The sequence below is a fragment of the Triticum urartu genome, chromosome 7A, assembly GCF_056163025.1.
Source record: "Triticum urartu cultivar PI428250 chromosome 7A, HENAU_Tu73, whole genome shotgun sequence".
Classification (NCBI taxonomy): domain Eukaryota; kingdom Viridiplantae; phylum Streptophyta; class Magnoliopsida; order Poales; family Poaceae; genus Triticum; species Triticum urartu.
The window spans coordinates 658,665,071-658,691,402 of record NC_141879.1 but is presented as its reverse complement, the minus strand read 5'-3'; the positions used below and the strand labels follow the sequence as shown (position 1 = coordinate 658,691,402).

General features: G+C 42.8%; 1 protein-coding gene across 1 annotated transcript; it reads left to right on the top strand.

Moving 5' to 3' along the window:
• The first annotated feature begins 24,294 nt into the window (after window positions 1-24,294).
• On the top strand, window positions 24,295-25,087 carry LOC147961156 (uncharacterized). Its single transcript, XM_087537255.1, has one exon. The coding sequence runs from the start codon at window positions 24,416-24,418 to the stop codon at window positions 24,773-24,775; it is 360 nt and encodes a 119-aa protein (XP_087393381.1). The 5' UTR covers window positions 24,295-24,415; the 3' UTR covers window positions 24,776-25,087.
• Window positions 25,088-26,332: the final 1,245 nt, after the last annotated feature.

Here is a 26,332-nt window from a genome sequence, read left to right as displayed (position 1 = left end):
TTGACATTCCAGTAAAAAATGTAAAATCGCGCACTACAGCCAATGTTTCTGTCCTGCACCGCACAAACCAACAAGCATCGTAAACATCCTAAAGGCAAACCTTGGCACATTATTTTTATTTTTAAACCTTATAAAAACACAAAAAATAAATAAATGACTCTCTAAAACTTCCGTGTTCTCTCCCTGGCAGCGCTTTCTTTAAAGCCATTAAGCTAGGAATAAAGTGCTCAAGTAATGAATCCACCCGGATCCCAAGGTATATCAAAGCCAATTTTAATTAACAATGATTTGTAATTTATTAGTGAGCACAAAGTAACATATATCACGCAACAACGAAGTCTAACTCTCTTCCTATGCATAGGCATGTCATAAAAGAACAATTCATGCACACACAGTAAAGGCCAATGCATAGTATAAATAGTTTCTTGCAATTTTATCGTATTGGAAACATAGAGAGGTGGAGATATACTTCCTCTCTCATAATAATTGCAAGTAGGAGCAGAAAGAACATGCATATTATATTCATTAAAATCATCATGTGTAATAGTAAAACGCAACCCATCAATATAATCCTTAATAAGAGCAATCTTCTCCGATATGGTGTAGTCGGGAGAATTCAAAAAGATAATAGGACTATCATGCGTGGGTGCAATAGCAACAATTTCATGTTTAACATAAGGAACTATAGCAAGTTCATCTCCATGAGCATAATTTATATTGGCATCTTGGCCACAAGCATAGCAAGCATCATCAAAAAGGGATATTTCAAGAGAATCAACGGGATCATAACAATCATCATAGCAATCATCCTTCGGTAAGCACGAAGGGAAATTAAACAATGTATGAGTTGAAGAGTTACTCTCATTAGAAGGTGGGCATGGGTAGCTAATCCGCTTTTCCTCCTTTTGTTCTTCACTCTCCTCATCATCTTTTTCATCCAATGAGCTCACAGTTTCATCAACTTCTTCTTCCATAGATTCCTGCAAAATATTAGTCTCTTCTTGGACAGCGGGGTAGTCATCAATATATGGTTCAACATAGGCATTAGAAGCATAATTATCATAGCAATATTTAAGTATGTCAAAATTTTCAGATTTGTAAAGAGTAGCATCATACGTTTCAATCAAAGAAGCAATTTCATAAGCACCCTTAAAAGCAACAAATTCTTCAATTTGTTGAACATCATAGTAACTATAAACACCCTTAGCATACGAAGATACGATTCGATTACCACTAAACTCGCATTGATAGGGAAGGTGTTTCTTAGGGTTTTTAGAACAACAAGTAATATCATATATTTCGCATAAATTCCAAGCATAGCATTGCAAACGATGAATTTGACCCAGTAAAATTTTCCCTTTTTCAGATATTCGGTGTCGCACATAACAAGCATGCTCATCTAAAGATTTTCCCTCAACTAAGCTAGTTGGGGTTTCAGCACGAGCACATAGGGATCGAAGATGATCCAAGTAATAAGCTTCAGCAGTGTGATAGATTTTGAGTGGTTCTTCAACCATTGGTTTACTAGGTACAACTAATCTTTTTGGTATTTTGCGTTTCCTACCCATAACTAAAGATAGAACACAACTAAGAACAGCAGACAAAAATTACTTAGTGATAAAGCAAACAAGCACACACGAGAATATTCACCCCACGCTATTGCTCCCCGGCAACGGCGCCAGAAAAGAGTCTTGATGACCCACAAGTATAGGGGATCTATCATAGTCCTTTCGATAAGTAAGAGTGTCGAACACAACGAGGAGCAGAAGGAAATGATAAGCGGTTTCCAGCAAGGTATTCTCTGCAAGTACTGAAATAAGTGGCAACATATAGTTTTGTGATAAGATAATTTGTAACGAGCAACAAGTAACAAAAGTAAATAAAGTGCAGCAAGGCGGCCCAATCCTTTTGTAGCAAAGGACAAGCCTGGACAAACTCTTATATGATGTAAAATGCTCCCGAGGACACATGGGAATATCGTCAAGCTAGTTTTCATCACGCTCATATGATTCACGTTCGATACTTTGATAATTTGGTATGTGGGTGGACCGGTGCTTGGGTGCTGCCCTTACTTGGACAAACATCCCACTTATGATTAACCTCTATTGCAAGCATCCCCAAATACAACAAAAGTATTAAGGTAAACCTAACCATAGCATGAAACATATGGATCAAAATCAGCCCCTTACAAAGCAACGCATAAACTAGGGTTTAAGCTTCTGTCACTCTAGCAACCCATCATCTACTTATTACTTTCCAATGCCTTCCTCTAGGCCCAAACAATGGTGAAGTGTCATGTATTCGACGTTCACATAACACCACTAGAGGAGAGACAACATACATCTCATCAAAATATCGAACGAATACCAAATTCACATTACTACTAATAGCAAAACTTCTCCCATGTCCTCAGGAACAAAAGTAACTACTCACAAAGCATAAACATGTTCATAATCAGAGGGGTATTAATGTGCATATAGGATCTGAACATATGATCTTCCACCAATTAAACCAACTAGCATCAACTACAAGGAGTAATTAACACTACTAGCAACCTACTAGCACCAATCCCGGACTTGGAGACAAGAATTGGATACAAGAGATAAACTAGGGTTTAGAGATGAGATGGTGCTGATGAAGATGTTGATGGAGATTGCCCTCTCCCGATGAGAGGAGCATTGGTGATGACGATGGCGATGATTTCCCCCTCCGAGAGGGAAGTTTCCCCGGCAGAACAGCCTCGCCAGAACCCTAGATTGGCTCCGCCAAGGTTCCGCCTCGTGGCGGCGGAGTTTCGTCCGAGAAGATGGCTTACAATTTTTTTTCCATCAAAATAGTCCATATAGCAGAAGATGGTCACCGGAGGGCTACCAGGGGGTAGGGCGCGCCCCCACCCTCGTGGGCAGGGTGTGGCCCCCTGGTGAAGTTCTTGCGCTCAATGTTTTTTATATATTTGGAAAACATCATCCGTGAAGTTTCAGGACTTTTGGAGCTGTGCGGAATAGGTCTCTAATATTTGCTCCATTTCCAGCCAGAATCCCAGCTGCCGGCATTCTCCCTCTTTATGTAAACCTTGTAAAATAAGAGAGAATAGGCATAAGTATTATGACATAATGTGTAATAACAACCCATAATGCAATAAATATTGATATAAAAGCATGATGCAAAATGGATGTATCAGGGCGCGCAATAGGAGGCCGGCCCCCTCCCACTCCTCCACTCCTTTATATACGGGGAGGGAGGCACCCCTTAGAGACACAACAATTGATCATTGATCTTTTAGCCGTGTGTGGTGCCCCCTCCACCATAATCCACCTCGGTCATATCGTAGCGGTGCTTAGGCGAAGCCCTGTGTTGGTAGCTTCATCAACACCGTCACCACGCCGTCATGCTGACGGAGCTCTTCCCGGAAGCTCTACTGGATCGTGAGTTCGCAGGACGTCACCGAGCTGAACGTGTGCTGAACGCGGAGGTGTCATACGTTCGGTACTAAGGATCGGTCGATCGTGAAGACGTACGACTACATCAACCGCGTTGTCATAACGCTTCCGCTTACGGTCTACGAGGGTATGTAGATGACACTCTCCCCTCTCGCTGCTATGCATCACCATGATCTTGCGTGTGCGTAGGAATTTTTTTTGAAATTACTAAGTTCCTCAACAGTGGTATCCGAGCCAGGTTTATGCGTGGATGTTATATGCATGAGTAGAACACAAGTGAGTTGTGGGCGATACAAGTCATACTGCTTACCAGCATGTCATACTTTGGTTCGGCGGTATTGTTGGATGAAGCGTCCCAGACCGACATTACGGGTACACTTACGCGAGACTGATTCTACCGACGTGCTTTGCACACACGTGGCTGGCGGGTGTCAGTTTCTCCAACTTTAGTTGAACCGAGTGTGACTACGCCCGGTTCTTGTTGAAGGTGAAAACAACACTAACTTGACGAACTATCATAGTTTGATGCGTAGGTAAGAACGGTTCTTGCTCAGCCCGTAGCAGCCATGTAAAACTTGCAACAAACAAAGTAGAGGACGCTAACTTGTTTTTGCAGGGCATGTTGTGATGTGATATGGTCAAAGCATGATGCTATATTTTATTGTATGAGATGATCATGTTTTGTAATGGAGTTATCGGCAACTGGCAGGAGCCATATGGTTGTCGCTTTATTGTATGAAATGCAATCGCCATGTAATTGCTTTACTTTATCACTAAGCGGTAGCGATAGTCGTAGAAGCAATAGTTGGCGAGACGACAATGATGCTACGATGGAGATCAAGGTGTCGCGCCGGTGACGATGGTGAACATGACAGTGCTTTGGAGATGGAGATCAAAGGCACAAGATGATGATGGCCATATCATATCACTTATATTGATTGCATGTGATGTTTATCCTTTATGCATCTTATTCTGCTTTGTTTGATGGTAGCATTATAAGATGATCTCTCACTAAAAATTTCAAGGTACAAGTGTTCTCCCTGAGTATGCACCATTGCAAAAGATCGTCGTGCTAATACACCACGTGATGATCGGGTGTGATAAGCTCAACGTTCTTATACAACGGGTGCAAGCCAGTTTTGCACATGCAAAATACTCGGGTTAAACTTGACGAGCCTACCATATGCAGATATGGCCTCGGAACACTGAGACCGAAAGGTAGAGCGTGAATCATATAGTAGATATGATCAACATAGTGATGTTCACCATTGAAAACTACTCCATTTCACGTGATGATCGGTTATGGTTTAGTTGATTTGGATCACGTGATCACTTAGATTATTAGAGGGATATCTATCTAAGTGGGAGTTCTTAAGTAATATGATTAATTGAACTTAAATTTATCATGAACTTAGTACCTGATAGTATTTTGCTTGTCTATGTTATTGTAGATAGATGACACGTGTTGTTGTTCCGTTAAATTTTAATGCGTTCCTTGAGAAAGCAAAGTTGAAATATGATGGTAGCAATTACACGGACTGGGTCCGTAACTTGAGGATTATCCTCATTGTTGCACAGAAGAGTTACGTCCTGGAAGCACCTCTAGGTGCCAGGCCTGCTGCAGATGCTACTGATGACGTTAAGAACGTCTGGCAGAGTAAAGCTGATGACTACTCGATAGTTCAGTGTGCCATGCTTTACGGCTTAGAACCGGGACTTCAACGACGTTTTGAACATCATGAAGCATATGAGATGTTCCAGGAGTTGAAGTTAATATTCCAAGCAAATGCCCGGATTGAGAGATATGAAGTCTCCAATAAGTTCTACAGCTGCAAGATGGAGGAGAATAGTTCTGTCAGTGAACATATACTCAGAATGTCTGCGTACCATAACCACTTGACTCAACTGGGAGTTAATCTTCATGTTGATAGTGTCATTGACAGAGTTCTTCAATCACTGCAACCAAGCTACAAGAGCTTCGTGATGAACTATAATATGCAAGGGATGAATAATACAATTCCCGAGCTCTTCGCAATGCTAAAGGCGGCAGAGGTAGAAATCAAGAAGGAGCATCAAGTGTTGATGGTCAACAAGACCACCAGTTTCAAGAAAAAGGGTAAAGGGAAGAAGAAGGGGAACTTCAAAAAGAACGACAAACAAGTTGTTGCTCGGGAGAAGAAACCAAAGTCTGGACCTAAGCCTGAGACTGAGTGCTTCTACTGCAAGCAGACTGGTCACTAGAAGCGGAACTGCCCCAAGTATTTGGCGGTTAAGAAGGATGGCAAGGTGAACAAATGTATATGTGATATACATGTTATTGATGTGTATCTTACTAGAGCTCGCAGTAGCACCTGGGTATTTGATACCGGTTCTGTTGCTAAAATTTGCAACTCGAAACAGGGACTACGGATTGAGCAAAGATTGGTTAAGGACGAGGTGACGATGCGCCTGGGAAATGGTTCCAAAGTCGATGTGATCGCCGTTGGCACGCTACCTCTACATCTACCTTCGGGATTAATTTTAGACCTAAATAATTGTTATTTGGTGCCAGCGTTAAGCATGAACATTATATCTGGATCTTGTTTGATGTGAGACGGTTATTCATTTAAATCTGAGAATAATGGTTGTTCTATTTATATGAGTAATATCTTTTATGGTCATGCACCCTTGAAGAGTGGTCTATTTGTGTTAGATCTCGATAGTAGTAATACACATATTCATAATGTTGAAGCCAAAAGATGCAGAGTTGATAATGATAGTGCAACTTATTTGTGGCACTGCCGTTTAAGTCATATTGGTGTAAAGCGCATGAAGAAAGTCCATACTGATGGACTTCTGGAATCACTTGATTATGAATCACTTGGTACTTGCGAACCATGCCTCATGGGCAAGATGACTAAAACGCCGTTCTCTGGAACAATGGAGCAAGCAACAGATTTATTAGAAATCATACATACTGATGTATGTGGTCCAATCAATATTGAGGCTCGTGGCGGGTATCGTTATTTTCTCACCTTCACAGATGATTTGAGCAGATATGGGTATATCTACTTAATGAAACATAAGTCTGAAACATTTGAAAAGTTCAAAGAATTTTAGAGTGAAGTGGAAAATCATCATAACAAGAAAATAAAGTTTCTACGATCTGATCGTGGAGGAGAATATTTGAGTTACGAGTTTGGTCTACATTTGAAACAATGTGGTATAGTTTCACAACTCACGCCACCCGGAACACCACAGCGTAATAGTGTGTCCGAACGTCGTAATCGTACTTTACTAGATATGGTGCGATCTATGATGTCTCTTACTGATTTACCGCTATCGTTTTGGGGTTATGCTTTAGAGACGGCTGCATTCACGTTAAATAGGGCACCATCGAAATCCGTTGAGACGACGCCTTATGAACTGTGGTTTGGCAAGAAACCAAAGTTGTCGTTTCTTAAAGTTTGGGGCTGCGATGCTTATGTGAAAAAGCTTCAACCTGATAAGCTCGAACCCAAATCGGAGAAATGTGTCTTCATAGGATACCCAAAAGAAACTATTGGGTACACCTTCTATCACAAATCCGAAGGCAAGACATTTGTTGCTAAGAATGGATCCTTTCTAGATAAGGAATTTCTCTCGAAAGAAGTGAGTGGGAGGAAAGTAGGACTTGATGAGGTAACTGTACCTGCTCCCTTATTGGAAAGTAGTTCACCACAGAAACTGGTTCATGTGACACCTACAACAATTAGTGAGGAAGCTAATGATGATGATCATGAAACTTCAGATCAAGTTACTACCGAACCTCGTAGGTCAACTAGAGTAAGATCCACACTGGAGTGGTACGGTATCCTGTTCTGGAAGTCATGTTACTTTACCATGACGAACCTACGAACTACGAAGAAGCTATGGTGAGCACAGATTCCGCAAAATGGCTTGAGGCCATGAAATCTGAGATGGGATCCATGTATGAGAACAAAGTGTGGACTTTGGTTGACTTGCCCGATGATCGGAAAGACATCGAGAATAAATGGATCTTCAAGAAGAAGACTGACGCTGATGGTAATGTTACTGTCTACAAAGCTCGACTTCTTGTGAAAGGTTTTCAACAAGTTCAAGGGGTTGACAACGATGAGACTTTCTCACCCTTAGCGATGCTTAAGTCTGTCCGAATCATGTTAGCAATTGCCGCATTTTATGATTATGAAATTTGGCAAATGGACGTCAAAACTGCATTCCTGAATGGATTTCTGGAAGAAGAGTTATATATGATGCAACCAGAAGGTTTTTTCGATCCAAAAGGTGCTAACAAAGTGTGCAAGCTCCAGCGATCCATTTATGGACTGGTGCAAGCCTCTCGGAGTTGGAATAAATGTTTTGATAGTGTGATCAAAGCATATGGTTTTATACAAACTTTTGGAGAAGCTTGTATTTACAAGAAAGTGAGTGGGAGCTCTGTAGCATTTCTAATATTATATGTGGATGACATATTGTTGATTGGAAATGATATAGAATTTCTGGATAGCATAAAAGGATACTTGAATAAGAGTTTTTCAATGAAAGACCTCGGAGAAGCTGCTTATATATTGGGCATCAAGATCTATAGAGATAGATCAAGACGCTTAATTGGACTTTCACAAAGCACATACCTTGATAAAGTTTTGAAGAAGTTCAAAATGGATCAAGCAAAGAAAGGGTTCTTGCCTATGTTACAAGGTGTGAATTTGAGTAAGACTCAATGCCCGACCACTGCAGAAGATAGAGAGAAAATGAAAAGTGTTTCCTATGCTTCAGCCATAGGCTCTATCATGTATGCAATGTTGTGTACCAGACCTGATGTGTGCCTTGCTATTAGTTTAATAGGGAGGTACCAAAGTGATCCAGGAGTGGATCACTAGACAACGGTCAAGAACATCCTGAAATACTTGAAAAGGACTAAGGATATGTTTCTCGTTTGTGGAGGTGACAAAGAGCTCGTCGTAAATGGTTACGTCGATGCAAGCTTTGACACTGATCCGGATGATCCTAAATCGCAAACCGGATACGTGTTTATATTGAACGGTGGAGCTGTCAGTCGGAGCAGTTCTAAACAAAGCGTCGTGGCGGGATCTACGTGTGAAGAAGAGTACATAGCTGCTTCGGAAGCAACAAATGAAGGAGTCTGGATGAAGGGGTTCATATCCGATCTAGGTGTCATACCTAGTGCATCGGGTCCAATGAAAATCTTTTGTGACAATACTGGTGCAATTGCCTTGGCAAAGGAATCCAGATTTCACAAAAGAACCAAACACATCAAGAGACGCTTCAATTCCATCCGGGATCAAGTCCAGTTGGGAGACATAAAGATTTGCAAGATACATACGGATCTGAATGTTGTAGACCCGTTGACTAAGCATCTTCCATGAGCAAAACATGATCAGCACCAAGACTCCATGGGTGTTAGAATCATTACTGTGTAATCTAGATTATTGACTCTAATGCAAGTGAGAGACTGAAGGAAATATGCCCTAGAGGCAATAATAAAGTTATTATTTATTTCCTCATATCATGGTAAATGTTTATTATTCATGCTAGAACTGTATTAACCGGAAACATAATACATGTGTGAATACATAGACAAACATAATGTCACTAGTATGCCTCTACTTGACTAGCTCGTTGATCAAAGATGGTTGAGTTTCCTAGCCATAGACATGAGTTGTCATTTGATCTATGGGATCACATCATTAGGAGAATGATGTGATTGACATGACCCATTCCGTTAGCTTAGAACTTGATCATTCAAGTTTACTGCTATTGCTTTCTTCATGACTTATACATGTTCCTATGACTATGAGATTATGCAACTCCCGATTACTGGAAGAACACTTTGGGTGCTACCAAACGTCACAACGTAACTGGGTGATTATAAAGGTGCTCTACAGGTGTCTCCGATGGTGTTCGTTGAGTTGGCATAGATCGAGAATAGGATTTGTCACTCCGATTATCGGAGAGGTATCTCTAGGCCCTCTCGGTAATGCACATCACTATAAGCCTTGCAAGCAATATGACTAATGAGTTAGTTACGGGATGATGCATTACGGAACGAGTAAAGAGACTTGCCGGTAATGAGATTGAACTAGGTATTGAGATACCGACGATCGAATATCGGGCAAGTAACATACCGATGACAAAGGGAACAATGTATATTGTTATGCGGTTTGACCGATAAAGATCTTCGTAGAATATGTAGGAACCAATATGAGCATCCAGGTTGCGCTATTGGTTATTGACCGGAGAGGTTGTTGGGGAACGTAGTAATTTCAAAAAAAATTCCTACGCACACGCAAGATCATGGTGATGCATAGCAACGAGAGGGGAGAGTGTTGTCCACGTACCCTCGTAGACCGAAAGAGGAAGCATTAGCACAACGTGGTTGATGTAGTCATACGTCTTCACGGCCCGACCGATCAAGCACCGAAACTACGGCACCTCCGAGTTCTAGCACACATTCAGCTCGATGACGATCCCCGGACTTCGATCTAGCAGAATGTCGGGGAAGAGTTCCGTCAGCACGACGGCGTGGTGACGATCTTGATGTTCTACTGTCGCAGGGCTTTGCCTAAGCACCACTACAATATTATCGAGGACTATGGTGGAGGGGGGCACCGCACATGGCTAAGAGATCAATGATCAACTATTATTTCTCTGGGGTGCCCCCCTGCCCCTGTATATAAAGGAGCAAGGGAGGGAGGCGGCCGGCCTAGGAGGAGGGCGCGCCAAGGGGGGAATCCTACTCCCACCGGGAGTAGGACTCCTCCTTCCCTTGTTGGAGTAGGAGAGAAGGAAAGAGGGGGAGAGGGACAAGGAAAAGTGGGATGCACCCCTTGTCCAATTCGGACCAGAGGGGGGGCGCGCGCCTCCTTCCTTTTTGCCTCTCTCCTCTATTCCCGTATGGCCCAATAAGGCCCATATACTCCCCGGCGAATTCCCGTAACTCTCCGGTACTCTGAAAAATACCTGAATCACTCGGAACCTTTCCGATGTCCGAATATAGTCGTCCAATATATCGATCTTTACATCTCGACCATTTCAAGACTCCTCGTCATGTCCCCGGTCTCATCCGGGACTCCGAACTCCTTCGGTACATCAAAACTCATAAACTCATAATATAACTGTCATCGAAACCTTAAGCGTGCGGACCCTACGGGTTCGAGAACAATGTAGACATGACCGAGACACGTCTCCAGTCAATAACCAATAGCGGAACCTGGATGCTCATATTGGCTCCCACATATTCTACGAAGATCTTTATCGGTCAAACCGCATAACAACATACATTGTTCCCTTTGTCATCGGTATGTTACTTGCCCGAGATTCGATCGTCGGTATGTCAATACCTACTTCAATCTCGTTACCAGTAAGTCTCTTTACTCGTTCCGTAATACATCATCCCGCAACTAACTCATTAGTTGCAATGCTTGCAAGGCTTATAGTGATGTGCATTACCAAGTGGGCCCAGGGATACCTCTCCGACAATTGGAGTGACAAATCCTAATCTCGAAATACGCCAACCCAACAAGTACCTTCGGAGACACCTGTAGAGCACCTTTATAATCACCCAGTTACGTTGTGACGTTTGGTGGCACACAAAGTGTTCCTCCGGTAAACGGGACTTGCATAATCGCATAGTCATAGGAACATGTATAAGTCATGAAGAAAGCAATAGCAACAAACTAAATGATCAAGTGCTATGCTAACGGAATGGGTCAAGTCAATCACATCATTCTCTAATGATGTGACCCCGTTAATCAAATGACAACTCATGTCTATGGTTAGGAAACATAACCATCTTTGATCAACGAGCTAGTCAAGTAGAGGCATACTAGTGACAATCTGTTTGTCTATGTATTCACACATGTATTATGTTTCCGGTTAATACAATTCTAGCATGAATAACAAACATTTATCATGATATAAGGAAATAAATAATAACTTTATTATTGCCTCTAGGGCATATTTCCTTCAGTCTCTCACTTGCACTAGAGTCAATAATCTAGTTCACATTGCCATGTGATTTAACATCAATAGTTCACATCGTCATGTGACCAACACCCAAAGGGTTTACTAGAGTCAATAATCTAGTTCACATTGCTATGTGATTAATACCCAAAGAGTACTAAGGTGTGATCATGTTTTGCTTGTGAGGGAAGTTTAGTCAATGGGTCTGCCACATTCAGATTCGTATGTATTTTGCAAATTTCTATGTCAACAATGCTCTGCACGGAGCTACTCTAGCTAATTGCTCCCACTTTCAATTTGTATCCAGATTGAGACTTTGAGTCATCTGGATCAGTGTAAAAACTTGCATCAACGTAACCCTTTACGACGAACCTTTTGTCACCTCCATAATCAAGAAACATATCCTTATTCCACTAAGGATAATTTTGACCAATGTCCAGTGATCTACTCCTAGATCACTATTGTAATCCCTTGCCAAACTCAGGGCAGGGTATACAATAGGTCTGGTACATGGCATGTCATACTTTATAGAACCTATGGCTGAGGCATAGGGAATGACTTTCATTCTCTCTCTATCTTCTGTCGTGGTCGGGTTTTGAGTCTTACTCAACTTCACACCTTGTAACACAAGCAAGAACTCCTTTTTGACTGTTCCATTTTGAACTACTTCAAAATCTTGTCAAGGTATGTACTCATTGAAAAACTTATCAAGCGTCTTGATCTATCTCTATAGATCTTGATGCTCAATATGTAAGCAGCTTCACCGAGGTCTTTCTTTGAAAAACTCCTTTCAAACATTCCTTTATGCTTTGCAGAATAATTCTACATTATCTTCGATCAACAATATGTCATGCATATACTTATCAGAAATATTGTAGTGCTCCCACTCACTTTCTTGTAAATACAGGCTTCACCGCAAGTCTGTATAAAACTATATGCTTTGATCAATTTATCAAAGCGTATATTCCAACTCCGAGATGCTTGCACCAGTCCATAGATGGATCGCTGGAGCTTGCATATTTTTGTTAGTACCTTTAGGATTGACAAAACCTTATGGTTGCATCATATCCAACTCTTCTTTAATAAATCCATTAAGGAATGCAGTTTTGTTTATCCATTTGCCAGATTTCATAAAATGCAGCAATTGCTAACATGATTCGGACAGACTTAAGCATAGATACGAGTGAGAAACTCTCATCGTAGTCAACACCTTGAACTTATCGAAAACCTTTTTGCGACAATTCTATCTTTGTAGATAGTGACACTACTATCAGCGTCCGTCTTCCTCTTGAAGATCCATTTAATCTCAATGGCTCGCCGATCAATGGGCAAGTCAATCAAAGTCCATACTTTGTTCTCATACATGGATCTCATCTCAGATTTCATGGCCTCAAGCCATTTTGCGGAATCTGGGCTGATCATCGCTTCCTCATAGTTCGTAGGCTCGTCATGGTCAAGTAACATGACCTCCAGAACAGGATTACCGTACCACTCTGGTGCGGATCTCACTCTGGTTTACCTACGAGGTTCGGTAGTAACTTGATCTGAAGTTACATGATCATCATCATTAGCTTCCTCACTAATTGGTGTAGTAGTCACAGGAACAGATTTTTGTGATGAACTATTTTCCAATACGGGAGCAGGTACAGTTACCTCATCAAGTTCTACTTTCCTCCCACTCACTTCTTTCGAGAGAAACTCCTTCTCTAGAAAGGATCCATTCTCAGCAATGAATATCTTGCCTTCGGATCTGTGATAGAAGGTGTACCCAACATTTTCTTTTGGGTATCCTATGAGGATGCACTTCTCCGATTTGGGTTTGAGCTTATCAGGTTGAAACTTTTTCACATAAGCATTGCAACCTCAAACTTTAAGAAACGACAGCTCAGGTTTCTTGCCAAATCATAGTTCATACGGTGTCGTCTCAACGGATTTAGATGGTGCCCTATTTAACGTGAATGTAGCTGTCTCTAATGCATAACCTCAAAACTATAGTAGTTAATCGGTAAGAAACATCATAGATTGCACTATATCCAATAATAGTACGGTTATGACGTTCAGACACACCATTATGCTGTGGTGTTCCAGGTGGCACAATTTTGTGAAACTATTCCACATTGTTTTAATTGAAGACCAAACTCGTAACTCAAATATTTGTCTCTGCGATCAGATCGTAGAAACTTTATTTTCTTGTCACGATGATTTTCCACTTCACTCTGAAGGTTTTTGAACTTTTCAAATGTTTCAGACTTATGTTTCATCAAGTAGATATACCCATATCTGCTCAAATCATCTGTGAAGGTCAGAAAATAACGATACCCGCCGCGAGCCTCAACATTCATCGGACTGCATACATCAGTATGTATTATTTCCAATAATTCAGTTGCTTGCTCCATTGTTCCAGAGAATGGAGTCTTAGTCATCTTGCCCATGAGGCACGGTTCGCAAGCATCAACTGATTCATAATCAAGTGATTCCAAAATCCCATCAGCATGGATTTTCTTCATGCGCTTTACACTAATATGACATAAACGGCAGTGCCACAAATAAGTTGCACTATCATTATTAACTTTGCATCTTTTGGCTTCAATATTATGAGAATGTGTATCACCACGATCGAGATCCAACAAACCATTTTCATTGGGTGTATGACCATAGAAGGTTTTATTCATGTACAACAATTTATTCTCTTACTTAAATGAATAACCGTTTTGCAATAAACATGATCAAATCATATTCATGCTCAACGTAAACACCAAATAACACTTATTTAGGTTCAACACTAATCCCGAAAGTATAGGGAGTGTGCGATGATGATCATATCAATCTTGGAACCACTTCCAACACACATCGTCACTTCACCCTTAACTAGTCTCTGTTCATTCTGCAACTCCCGTTTCGAGTTACTACTCTTAGCAACTGAACCAGTATCAAATACCGAGGGGTTGCTACGAACACTAGTAAAATACACATCAATAATCTGTATATCAAATATACCTTTGTTCACTTTGCCACCCTTCTTATCCGCCAAATACTTGGGGCAGTTCCGCTTCCAGTGACCAGTCCCTTTGTAGTAGAAGCACTTAGTCTCAGGCTTAGGACCAAACTTGGGCTTCTTCACTTGAGCAGCAACTTGCTTGCCGTTCTTCTTGAAGTTCCCTTTCTTTCCTTTGCCCTTTTCTTGAAACTAGTGGTCTTGTTAATCATCAACACTTGATGCTCTTTCTTGATTTCTACCTTCATCGATTTCATCATCATGAAAAGCTCGAGAATCGTTTTCATCATCCCTTGCATACTATAGTTCATCACGAAGTTCTACTAACTTGGTGATGGTGACTAGAGAATTCTATCAATCACTATTTTATCTGGAAGATTAACTCCCACTTGATTCAAGCAATTGTAGTACCCAGACAATCTGAACACATGCTCACTTCTTGAGCTATTCTCCTCCATCTTTTAGCTATAAAACTTGTTGGAGACTTCATATCTCTCAACTCGGGTATTTACTTGAAATATTAACTTCAACTCCTGGAACATCTCATATGGTCCATGACGTTCAAAACGTCTTTGAAGTCCCGATTCTAAGCCGTTTAAGCATGGTGCACTAAACTATCAAGTAGTCATCATATTGAGCTAGCCAAACGTTCATAACATCTACATCTGCTCCTGCAATAGGTTTGTCACCTAGCGGTGCATCAAGGACATAATTCTTCTGTGCAGGAATGAGGATAAACCTCAGATCACGGATCCAATCCGCATCATTGCTACTAACATCTTTCAACTTAGTTTTTCTCTAGGAACATATCAAAAATAAAACAGGGGAGTTAAACGCGAGCTATTGATCTACAACATAGATATGCTAGTACTACCAGGACTAAGTTCATGATAAATTTAAGTTCAATTAATCATATTACTTAAGAACTCCCACTTAGAAAGACATCCCTCTAATATTCTAAGTGATCACGTGATCCAAATCAACTAAACCATAACCGATCATCACGTGAAATGGAGTAGTTTTCAATGGTGAACATCACTATGTTGATCATATCTACTATATGATTCACGCTCGACCTTTCGGTCTCAGTGTTCCGAGGCCATATCTACATATGCTAGGCTCGTCAGGTTTAACCTGAGTATTCTGCGTGTGCAAAACTGGCTTGCACCCATTGTAGATGGACGTAGAGCTTATCACACCCGATCATCACGTGGTGTCTGGGCACGACGAACTTTGGCAACGGTGCATACTCAGGAAGAACACTTTTTATCTTGAAATTTAGTGAGAGATCATCTTATAATGCTACCGTCAATCAAAGCAAGATAAGATGCATAAAAGATAAACATCACATGCAATCAAAATATGTGACATGATATGGCCATCATCATCTTGTGCCTTTGATCTCCATCTCCAAAGCATCGTCATGATTTCCATCGTCACCGGCATGACACCATGATCTCCATCATCTTGATCTATATCAATGTGTCGTCACATGGTCGTCTCGCCAACTATTGCTCTTGCAACTATTGTTATCGCATAGCGATAAAGTAAAGCAATTATTTGGCGCTTGCATCTTACGCAATAAAGAGACAACCATAAGGCTCCTGCCAGTTGCCGATAACTTCAACAAAACATGATCATATTATACAACAACTTATATCTCATCACGTCTTGACCATATCACATCATAACAGGCCCTGCAAAAACAAGTTAGACGTCCTCTACTTTGTTGTTGCAAGTTTTATGTGGCTGCTACGGGCTTAGCAAGAACCATTCTTACCTACGCATCAAAACCACAATGATAGTTTGTCAAGTTGGTGTTTTTTTAACCTTCTCAAGGACCGGGCATAGCCACACTCGGTTCAACTAAAGTTGGAGAAACTGACACCCGCTAGTCACCTGTGTGCATAGCACGGCGGTAAAACCAGTCTCGCGTAAGCGTACGCGTAATGTCGGTCCGGGCCGCTTCATCCAACAATACCGCCGAACCAAAGTGTGACATGCTGGTAAGCAGTATGACTTATATCGCCCACAATTCAATTGTGTTCTACTCATGCATATGACATCTACGCATAAAACCTGGCTCTGATACCACTGTTGGGGAACGTAGTAATTTCAAAAAAATTCCTACGCACACGCAAAATCATGGTGATGCATAGCAACGAGAGGGAAGAGTTATGTCCATGTACCCTCATAGACCGAAAGCGGAAGCGTTAGCACAACGCGGTTGATGTAGTCGTGCGTCTTCACGGCCCGACCGATCAAGCACCGAAACTACGACACCTCCGAGTTCTAGCACACGTTCAGCTCGATGACGATCCCCGGACTCCGATCCAGCAGAATGTCGGGGAAGAGTTCCGTCAGCACGACGGCGTGGTGACGATCTTGATGTTCTACTGTCGCAGGGCTTTGCCTAAGCACCACTACAATATTATCGAGGACTATGGTGGAGGGGGGCACCGCACACGGCTAAGAGATCAATGATCAACTGTTGTTTCTCTGGGGTGCCCCCCTGCCCCGTATATAAAGGAGCAAGGGAGGGAGGCGGCCGGCCTAGGAGGAGGGCGCGCCAAGGGGGGAGTCCTACTCCCACCGGGAGTAGGACTCCTCCTTCCCTTGTTGGAGTAGGAGAGAAGGAAAGAGGGGGAGAGGAACAAGGAAAAGTGGGCTGCACCCCTTGTCCAATTCGGACCAGAGGGGGGGCGCGCGCCTCCTTCCTTTTGGCATCTCTCCTCTATTCCCGTATGGCCCAATAAGGCCCATATACTCCCTGGCGAATTCCTGTAACTCTCCGGTACTCTGAAAAATACCCGAATCACTCAGAACCTTTCCGATGTCTGAATATAGTCGTCCAATATATCGATCTTTACGTCTCGACCATTTCGAGACTCCTCGTCATGTCCCCGATCTCATGCGGGACTCCGAACTCCTTCGGTACATCAAAACTCATAAACTCATAATATAACTGTCATCGAAACCTTAAGCGTGCGGACCCTACGGGTTCGAGAACAATGTAGACATGACCGAGACACGTCTCCAGTCAATAACCAATAGCGGAACCTAGATGCTCATATTAGCTCCCACATATTCTACGAAGATCTTTATCGGTCAAACCGCATAACAACATACGTTGTTCCCTTTGTCATTGGTATGTTACTTGCCCGAGATTCGATCGTCGGTATCTCAATACCTAGTTCAATCTCGTTACCGGCAAGTCTCTTTACTCGTTCCATAATACATCATCCCGCAAATAACTCATTAGTTGCAATGCTTGCAAGGCTTATAGTGATGTGCATTACTGAGTGGGCCCAGAGATACCTCTCCGACAATTGGAGTGACAAATCCTAATCTCGAAATACGCCAACCCAATAAGTACCTTCGGAGACACTTGTAGAGCACCTTTATAATCACCCAGTTACGTTGTGACGTTTGGTGGCACACAAAGTGTTCCTCCGGTAAACGGGAGTTGCATAATCTCATAGTCATAGGAACATGTATAAGTCATGAAGAAAGCAATAGCAACAAACTAAACGATCAAGTGCTATGCTAACGGAATGGGTCAAGTCAATCACATCATTCTCTAATGATGTGACCCCATTAATCAAATGACAACTCATGACTATGGTTAGGAAACATAACCATCTTTGATCAACAAGCTAGTCAAGTAGAGGCATACTAGTGACAATCTGTTTGTCTATGTATTCACACATGTATTATGTTTCCGGTTAATACAATTCTAGCATGAATAACAAACATTTATCATGATATAAGGAAATAAATAATAATTTTATTATTGCCTCTAGGGCATATTTCCTTCAGACGTGTCTCGGTCATGTCTACATAATTCTCGAACCCGTAGGGTCCGCACACTTAAAGTTCTATGACGATCGGTATTATGAGTTTTTGTGTTTTGATGTACCTAATTTAGTTCAGAGTCCCGGATATGATCACGGACATAACGAGGAGTCTCGAAATGGTCGAGACGTAAAGATCGATATATTGGATGACTATGTTCGGACACCGGAAGTGTTTCGGGAGGTTTCAGACATATACCGGAGTACCGGGGGTTACCGGAACCCCCGGGGGAGTATATTGGGCCTAATGGGCCTTAGTGGGAGAAGAGGAGGGCTGGCCAAGGCAGTCGCGCGCCCCCTCCCGCTCTAGTCCGAATTGGACAAGGAGGGGGGCGCCGTCCCCCTTTCCTTCTCTTCTTCTCTCCCTTCCTCTCCTACTCCTACTACTACTTGGAAGGGGGCAGTCCTACTCCCAGTGGGAGTAGGACTCCTCATGGGGCGCGCCATTGGAGGCCGGCCCCCTCCCCCTCCTCCACTCCTTTATGTATGGGGAGGGGGGCACCCCTTGGAGACCCAACAATTGATCATTGATCTTTTAGCCGTGTGCGGTGCCCCCCTCCACCATAATCCACCTCGGTCATATCGTAGTGGTGCTTAGGTGAAGCCCTGCGTCGGTAGCTTCATCAACACCGTCAACACGCCGTCGTGCTGACGAAGCTCTTCCCGGAAACTCTACTGGATCGTGAGTTTGCGGGACGTCACCGAGCTGAACATGTGCTGAACGCGGAGGTGTCGTACGTTCGGTACTGAGGATCGGTCGATCGTGAAGACGTACGACTACATCAACCGCGTTGTCATAATGCTTCCGCTTACGATCTACGAGTGTACATAGATGACACTCTCCCCTCTTGTTGTTATGCATCACCATGATCTTACGTGTGCGTAGGATTTTTTTTAAAATTACTACGTTCCCCAACAGTTGCGTTGTACTGCGCCTCCTGTGCCTGCGACCGTGCCATCCGCCGTCAAAACACGCATTGCCGCGCCCTGCCGCAGACATTGTTGAGGAAATCGTTAACTGGTAGCTGCTCGGTTCGCTAGCGAGTAGGGGATTAATCGGCTAATCGGCAAGTTAATCAGCCATTTAATCAATTAATCGGACGATTTTTTGGTTTATCGGCTACTCGGTGACCCTACGAGTAGGGATTAATCAGCAAGTTAACTGGTTAATCGGATGAATTCTTGAACAGGGGCCGCAGAGAAAGAAGCCGGTTGTGCGGAGATCGAAGAGTCGGTGGCCAGCGCGTCCGCGTCCGCCGCTAACATCGAGGAAAAATAGAACACGGGAGGTCGCTGCTGCTTGGGTGCCAGGAAGGCCACCACCAACGCGTCGCTGGCTTGTACAGCAGGTGACCTGTCCGATACTTTATCTCAGACCATCCTGGGCATCCGTCTGGGCTCCACGGAAGCACCCTTCCACATCGGCTTAAGCACACTCTTTTGCCACCCCGATGAGCGGTGCAGCCGGACATAGGGAAGATACGGGAAAAGAATATGCCTCCGGGACTCCCGGCAGTCTGATGAGCGGGCTGCCAGACATGGTGAAGACAAATAGATCTGCCACGGCCGGATGTAGACTAGTGTAGTTTATCCGTGTCATGGGAATGGAGCTCCACGTGATCGTACATACACATAGTTTTACCTTTTTAGTTAAAATATGCCTAAAATATAAATGTTTTCGTCTTGTTTATATGAAGTCCGCTGTGTTTGCACGAATTCCATCCGGTTTGTTGCATAAATGTTTGAAATGTATGTGGGCAGCATTGGATGGCGGTCTCCCGCATCTGTGTCTATGGACCCCTCCCCCCTCCCTCATTTTTGTCCGCGGACGGATGCGGGAGGGAATTTGTGGGTTGCCATTGAAGATGTCCTTACTTGCCTTTGACCAACAAATTTGCCAAGGGTAATTTTGTCATAACTTGTATAGAATTATGTGTCTTGGTCACCATGCTAGGAATGGAGGGAGTAGATAGATAGATCGGTTGGCTACATGCATCTACGTATCCTTTACCATCAATTTGACACAAGAACGGGATGCACCTAGCTACATTTAATTAGAGGTATCCTTCACCATCAATTTGATACTACGAGAAATGCACATGTGCCTACATTAAATAACAACATATCCAAGTTGTATACATTTATCTCTATTAAGATATTGAAATCAACTACTCCATTGGCAACAATTAATTGGTTGCATCCACTTACCAATTGCCAACAATTTGATATACAAGAGTTAGATGTGCCTGCATTAAGTTAGAACATATCCAAATCATATATCTCTCAACTAATTAAAAGTTGTTCAATTAATTCATCTATGAGCAAAGGGAGTCTGAAAACTTGCACTATGGCTGCTATATATAGAGGCTGAGTGGTACAGAAGTCCTGCATAAACACATACCGACAGTACTACACAACATAGAACATGACCAACGCTAAAGTAGCTGGAGTGTTAAGCCTCCTAGTCCTTGTGGCTATCTCTTCTTGTCCATGCGGTAGATCACTGCCTCATTGATAAAAAGAAGGTGATGCGGGACTGTTGGCATAACATCGAAAAGAACTTTGGTGACCCGTTCCCGTCACACGGGAGCCTATGTTGTGATACAATAAGAGATTCAAAAGACATCCACTGCGTCTGTGATCGGTTCACTGCTCACGAACTGACTGTGATCAGTCTATCCAAGTTTGCTACGGTTACACATAAATGCGGCAACGGGTTGCACGCACACACTCATTGTGCAGGTTGGCAAATTGTCATATTTGTACACACACACACACACACACACACACACACACACACACACACACACACATGTTGATATATGTGCACACTTTCTTATAATTGCTCATGTTCATCATTATGATGCAAAAATTGAAAATTTTGCAGGTTACCGTGTTCCCATCATAACGCTCCCACCTCCACCACCGGAAGGTGCCTAGACCTTCAATGTAATACCATTCTCGTAATGGAGAAATAATTGAATAAAGCAAAGAATGATTCGAGATGAATGGCATTTGCATAGTGTATTTGTCTTTGATGTGTAACTAGTTAAAACTATTAATGGCACACTGTGCGCTGGTGCGCCATTAATAGTTTTGGAAAAATAAAAAAATTGGTAGTAATGGCACACTGTGTGTGTGGTGCGCCATTAGTAATGAGGACACTAATGGCGCACCTGTACCTGGTGCGCCACTGCTATGGCTATAGCCCTTTTCCTAGTAGTATAACTCATGCATGGACGTATTTAAATTTGTGAAATTTGATTTTAAAAAGCAAGGTGGTACTTTTTTTAGTAACTAACCCAACTTCTATGTTTGATCGTCGGGAACAACGACACAGCCTGTGCAATCGAAAAGAAAACCAAGGAATATGAAGCCCATCAGAAAAATTTGGTGGTTGTAGAAGAATCCCAGTTAGGAGCGTATTGGCCCGGTATAGGTGACAACGGAGCAGCACGAGAATTGATACAAAGCAGACCTAGCTTTCTCTAAAAAACAAAGCAGACCTACCCGTGTATACAAATTTGAAGTTTAATACAACATGCTAATTCACAACATCTAGTTTGTCTTGTTGGATATCGAGGTTGGAGTAGTTTGCGTGGTTATGAGTTTGACTCCCGCCCGACGCATTAATTTTTAGCACTTGAAGCCAGTAAAAAACAATGCGACCATGTGTTGCCGCACTTCCTTTGTCGTATATTATTAAAAAGAATGACCACTAAATAAGTAGTGGAACAATTGACTTTGCGTAGTGACGTCTCGGTTTTCTTTGTTTGCACATGTTTGTCAAACGGACAAAAGTAAAAATACAGAAGTAAAAAATAGCATACATATAACGGGACGAAACAAAGTGGGACCAAATCAAGAGTATCTATTCTTTTTAATAGTAGGTATAGATATAGATAGATAAAAAAATTGGTCATAGCCTCGTCACTTGTTGTTTGCATTGGTATGATTACTGGTTATCATTGATTGATAGGATTTTAATGGAACATGGAATTAGAAAAAAAAAAGGCTTCCAATATGCGAAGGCATGTTCTGGTCGCTCTTACATGATCAGAAAACAAAGAAATCCATCTAAAAAAACATAGAAATCAGGACAAGAAATGGGTACACCAGATCTTGACTCTACAGAAATTAGCATCACATGGTATGTATAGACTCTACATAAAGGAATTAATCCTCATTACTGTCTAGGAACATTTACTAGATCTGCAGGGCTAGGGGAGCACACTAGTCTAACCAGGGAAATATCCTCGCGGACCTGATCCGTTCTCCGATAGTGATTTTTTTCCTTTGCTAGAGAAATTGCAATACACCATGCTCATCATACATACTAGCAATACATATATTTTATGAGAAAAAACCACTCAGATGTATTAATCAAAGCAGCGGTACAAACATCCTTGTAAAACAAATATTGAAGTCACTAGGGGTCGACCGTCCTCATCCTCTCCGAGACGATTGTATGCCTCTGCAAGCCGCACCGTCACCGTAGCAAGCCTAATATCGTTGATAAGTACTCCCTCCGTTCCTAAATATTTGTCTTTCTAGAGATTTCAAATGATCACCACATACGAATGTATATAGATATATTTTAGAGTGTAGATTCATTCATTTTGCTCCATATGTAGTCACCATTTAAAACCTCTAAAAAGACAAATATTTAGGAACGGAGGGAGTAGGTATTAGAGGGGCTCGTTGATAAGTTGATCCGCCATCGAGAGAGAGGGAGGTTTGGAAATGTGAGTTAGGGTTAGGTTTGGGATTTTTACTGCTTAAGGAAAATAAGCCTTGAGATTTGCTGTTGACAGGCGCTTGGTGTAAACTGCCAGTGGTTGATTGTAATATAAGACTGACGCACCCTTGGTGCAAATCGTTACTGGTGGATTGTATTACCACGGACGTACTATATAGTTGGCCCATCATTGGTGTTGTCTTTTACTGGTAACATTTCACCACTCAACGGCTGCATATTGGATTCTCAAAAAAAAAAAAACGGCTGCATATTGGGTTTGGCAACGGTCACCTTTTTTATTGAATCTTGCGCATTCTCCGACTTTTCAACATTGATGGTTCCGATCAGTTGTAAGTACTATCACTGATGGGTTTTCCATGCCTGTCAGTGGAGACCGATCCTAATGGGTGATACATTGAAATAGGTAAGAAGAATCACATATGAGAAAGAACTGGTGGATATCAATTGTCGTTCTAATGGGTGATATTTTTCTAACTATCGAGTGCTGGGCGTCTACGTAAAAAAAATCATCATACAACCCGAACAAGTTGATACAACCCGAACAACCTCTGTAAAAAAATCATCATACACGTATACATTGGCGAGGGCGTCTACGTTCCTACGGACGCCTCCACGGACAGGCGCGCGGCAGCTGATTGATTAACACGACCGGTCATACGTGTGCCGCCGTGCTGCTCTGGGCGGCTTGGCCCCCGACGCCATTAACCCGGATCCACAGAAATTCTCGGCGGCCGGACGGCCTTCTGCGGGCACGCGGCGTCGTCTATCCGGAAACGGTACCTCGACCGCGACCGCGCCCCGGCGATGCCGTGAGCGGCAGGGCGCGCGCGCGCAACAAGACATGCATCGTCTTTTCGCTTCGGACAGTGACCTTTACTTACCTGTTATTATTCCCCAGTGACCCATCTGCCCGACCCTGAAAAGATTTAAAATCCGAGCGTGCACGACTGCACGTACGCCGTTGATATGTGCATCCACGTCGACAGCACAGTACGTGGTGCCACCATCAGGCAGCAATAGCATTCAATGGCCATGGATGCATGCATGTACAGGCGTAAACAGTGGAGCGATGCCCTGGTCGCCGGGGCACGGAGAAGCAGACCCTCCACCTCACCAGCGCCGCACGCTCTCGTGCGCGACATTCCCTCCGTTTGAAGCTACGATCGGCCGGCCTCCGGTTCGACTGTGCAGTGCAGTACGCCGTCAAAATTCTCAGACCGCTTCCCGCACTCTGGCGCGGGCTATAAAAACGCCACCCCACTCGTCCATTGGCAAGCCACGCCCGCTCTGTTCCATTGCTCAGTCAAGCTCAAGCCGTGCGTGTGGCTTGCAGGAGCTTCGTGCGTCCAGAGAGGCAGAGAGGGACTGAGGAGGGAGGTCGACGATGGCGAGCAGTATCCAGAGGGCGTCGTTCCTGCTCCAGGTCGTCCGGAGCTCGTCCCGCTCCCGCAAGAGGGAGGGCGTCTTCTCCGAGGCCGCGCCCTGGCAGCAGCCTATCTCCGGCTCCGGCAGGGCGCCCCAGCCGCGGCCGCCGGCGAAGCTGGACACCATCGTCGAGGAAGATTACAACTCCACCGCCATGACGCACGACGCCGGCTTCCAGGGCGGGGTCTCTTCTTCCTCGTCGCCGTCAACGTCGGCTTCAGCGCCATCGTCCTCGTCCTCGTCCATGGCCGCGGCCGGGGTCCCCAGAGCCTACCGTTTCGCCGCGCCAGTCACCAGCGCGCCGCACACGCGTTGTTGATCGATCGATCGATCGACGTCGTTGGTTACCTCGTTTTCGAGGCGCGGGTGGACGGTATATTTTTGCGACATTGACGAGGATACTACGTACAATCCTTCGCAACCTCGTTTATATGTTGCGAGGGCCATAATAATCAATCGAGATTAGCTCATGTATACTTAACGAATCAAGCATTCTATGCATGTTTCCCGCGTTTAGACGTGGATGTAAAACGTATTTATGTTAAGGAGGTCAACGGCGAACTATACGTGATGCTTTATGTATCATGCATGTATAATGAACAAAGTGGCATGAGGTCCATTTTCCCTTCTACTATGCAACTATTTATCTGCATGTGCATGGAAACAAAGTGGCATGAACAAGACATAAGCTTAATTATCTATATGTACTCACTCGAAGAGCTACTGGGAGATAGCCGCGCTTGCTTTAGCTGGTTTGATTCAGTTAGGGTTCTTGTCTTTCAAAGTTCCAAACGAAAAACTTAGCACATCTCACTTTATGCCATCGATCAAATCAAATATTTCCTTGCATTGATATAGTGTCCACTAATAAATTGTTTTTTTCATACAAACTTTGACATCATTCTAAACCTTTGGCTTAGCATATCCAACCATTCTTACCTCCACCTCATCACTATATATAAATAAACTTAAAAATTAACTGTAAATTGCAGTACATTTGGCTACACCACATGGTTTCAATACCGCACTTTTAATTTGAGTTATGACCCCTCTTTATAAAAATAGATAGCACTTTAGAAAACAGTGTAGTCATCAATCTATATTTGTTAGCTACTCTCTCTAATTCACAGTATGAATAGCTAATTTGGACATTCATGGTGGAATAATTATATACTGTGAAAAATATACTTAATTACAATTATAATATCAGTTCTATAATTTGCATAAATTCTAAAACTATTATGAATCTGGGAGAGTAGAATGTAAGAGCAATTTATGTCGACAACAAAAAACGAGGTAACATTTTTTTAGTGTTTTCATGGCATACTTCCATTTCTTAACTTAAACTTATAAATTCCTAGAAAATATAATGAGAAAAGTAAAAAAATTTGCATCCAAGCATTAAGGTAGGATGATTTGGGAATTTTTACGCATTTTGTGTCACTAAGTTTATAGGACACACATAATTTACAAGATTTTTTTTTGTTTACCTAGCCCACTAAATTGTTGTCTTGGCTCATTTTTTTTCCCTCCTGATATTTGGGATCACTTAAAAAGTTAAAAGGGTAATTCCTATAACTATAAGCATCATATAGCACGGTCCACTCATGTGCCGCTCTTGACGGACCAGGCCATTAGGGAACTTTTTCCCAAAAAAAATCATGGTTCGGCCTTCCAGTTCTGTTTTCGGCCATTGTTTTTCTACTGCACTTTGCTGCGATTTTATAGGGATGTGTTGATTTTCTAGGAACCAGTTTTAGCCCATTTTCAAGTGTTCTCTTGGTTCTAGTTTTTAATTTTTTCTTTTACACAAACATTTTTTGGGGACACACGCAAACCAAGTTACAATTACACGAACATTTTTTATAGCTATATG

Excerpts from the sequence above, each read along its gene's own strand:
- LOC147961156 (XM_087537255.1), top strand. The coding sequence starts at position 24,416 with ATGGCGAGCAGTATCCAGAGGGCGTCGTTCCTGCTCCAGGTCGTCCGG.